Here is a 2,587-nt window from a genome sequence, read left to right on the forward strand (position 1 = left end):
TATATATACTAATTTATACTAACCTGGAAAAATAAATATTAAAGTCATTTCAAACAAAAAACATGAGATAAAGTTCTCCTTTGTTATTTTAATTGGTGCATTTCAAATGTATTTATTTAGTGGTTCATTTATATAATTCTGCTTTTATTTCTAATTATGTCAGTTCGGTCCTCCATACTGCAAGAAGCCTGATAATCATCCATTCATTCAAWHMAGGTGTGTTGGAGCAGAGAAGCAAGTAAAACATGCAGGGCTGTGGCCCTCGAGGACCAGGACTGCCCACCCCTGCAGTATACTGTTTTTAATGTTTTATTCCCTTTAGATCTACCTGGACATGTAGAAAGTGGCGTTTTATTTCCCCCTAGTGTCCAGATTGTGTAACTGTTTCAACCTCCATCTTTTGTTTACTTCCTGTTTAACTCGACTGTTTCCTGTGATGACAAGCTAGAGCTACTGGATTTAATATGTTAAGAACAGTCACAGCATGTAGGTGATAGTTTTTTGTTTTTTACTTAAAGTGCTGAAAAGCTTACTGTGAAATTGTAATTTCCACGTCTCTTCATGCTGCTGCGTCATCAGCGTAAAGTTGGCAAGTAGCATACTTGGAGTATTGCTAGCTTCTCCAAAATTGATAGCAAATGGATAGTTATAAATGAGCAATGACTTTTAGATGAAATTCCTTCTCGTCTTTTTTCTCGTTATATGCTTTTTCTTAAAACAAACCGACAGGTTTATTGACCAAACTGAGTGTTTTATCTTAACTGGACCAAAGATAATTAGCTTAGCATCACGACCACCTAGACAACGATGAACATCCTCCCGAAGAAGAGCTGGCATGTCCGCAACAAAGACAACGTCGCGCGCGTGCGGAGGGACGAGGCGCAGGCAGCAGAAGAGGAGCGCGAGGCCAAGCGTCGCGTGGAGCGTGCAGAACAGGAGGTAACACCGCCGGGGTTATTGACACTGCTTTTACCTTGGGTTAAAACTTTGAACGGGGCCAGTGGTTCGTCAAGTCTGTCTAGTGACGACCAGCTGGAAAAAAAAAGAAAGAAAGAAAATAATGATAAATGTGGCTCTGAAATTGGGAGTATTTATTATTTATTAAGTCAGTCTGGCTCCTTGGAAGCAAAATGAACATGAATAAAGGGACTTAAAATGCCTGTGACGCAACATTTTTCTGTAATAATTATAAATGCATTTTTGGAAAGATATTAATCACAAATTTAAAAAAAATCACACTTCTGAGCTGAAGTGTTGTTGAGATAATCCCTTGTGAAATGACAGGAAGTGATGTCAAAGGGTAATGACATCATGTAAATAACATTTCTACAATGGCTAACAACAAAGACGGGACGAATCTGATGTGTTTTAGAATATTTTTGAGTCGATGTCAGTGTAACAGAAATAATACTAATAATATTTTCCACAACAACCAGAGACCCCTTTGCTGTCATTTTAATACACGTGTACTTATTTATGTTCAGTGATGTTATGTTTGCACTCAGGGTTTTAACTAAAAAATATCCTCAAAATAAATGAAGTTCAAGGCGATAATGTTGAAATATCAAAACCTCCTGCTTATGGAATACTTTTGCTGTGAAGCTTTAATTATTCTTAACACAGTATTTTTAGTTTATAATAACGTTTTTTAATCTCCACAGGCACGCACAGAGTTCCTGAGAAGAAAGGCACGGGCTACTCTCCCGTCAGCAGAAGGAAGGAGAGATGATGATGAAGATGAACAAAGCGGAGCACACTTGGAGCATCTCAACCTTTTTCCTCTGGAGGAGTCTTCAGAGAAGGGGAATGAGGAATATCTTAAAGAAAAGAAAGAAGAAAAGGTGACAGTGCTCATGCACTTTTAATTTTCTTAAGAGTTACGAGTCTGATTTTCTTCATCTTGACTGTGTTTACATCTAAAGATGGTCAAAATTTGAACTGTGTGTTTGACTTTAGAAACAAGGTTATGCTTTTGCACTTGTTGCAGTCAACACAGTAGGTTTAATTAAATTTTATGTACACTCATACTGTCAAAGTATGTCATTGTTCAATGTTTTAATTTAAATTTGTTGTTTATGTGTAAAATCAATGACAAAAACAACTACTTAATATGCACCATTAACTACCAAAAGCATCATTTGTTATAAATGAGCAAAATTATGTTTTTATTGTCAATTCTGAGTTGTTTGTTTACGTACAAACAAACACACTTTAGACCAGTGGTTCTTAACCTTTTTTGAGGCACCGAACCCACCGGTTTCATATGCGCATTCACTGAACCCTTTTTAGTGATAAATAAAATATGATTTTTTTTTCCAAATTCAAGATATGTTTTTATTTATTTATTTTTTTACTGGTGTATTAAATGAGCCGTGCATGAACATCACCTTGCTCAAAGAACAAAACCAACACAGTGCATGAACTCAAAACAAATTACAGTATGACTTTATTCTGGCCATAGGTATATGTTGTTGTTGTTTTTTTTTACTGGTGTATAAATGAGCCGTGCATGAACATCACCTTGCTCACAGAACAAAACCAACACAATGCATGAACTCACAACAAATTACAGTATGACTTTATTCTG

General features: G+C 36.1%; 1 protein-coding gene across 1 annotated transcript in view; it reads left to right on the forward strand.

Moving 5' to 3' along the window:
- The first annotated feature begins 288 nt into the window (after positions 1-288).
- The window catches only part of leng1 (leukocyte receptor cluster (LRC) member 1), a 4,537-nt gene continuing 2,238 nt past the window's right edge, over positions 289-2,587 (forward strand). The window contains exons 1-2 of the mRNA XM_014012697.1: positions 289-939; positions 1,662-1,841. Of these exons, the coding sequence (XP_013868151.1) occupies positions 808-939; positions 1,662-1,841 (312 nt within the window). The 5' untranslated portion in view covers positions 289-807. The remainder of the gene's footprint in view (positions 940-1,661; positions 1,842-2,587) is intronic.

Source organism: Austrofundulus limnaeus, unplaced genomic scaffold (assembly GCF_001266775.1).
Source record: "Austrofundulus limnaeus strain Quisiro unplaced genomic scaffold, Austrofundulus_limnaeus-1.0 Scaffold93, whole genome shotgun sequence".
Classification (NCBI taxonomy): Eukaryota; Metazoa; Chordata; class Actinopteri; order Cyprinodontiformes; family Rivulidae; genus Austrofundulus; species Austrofundulus limnaeus.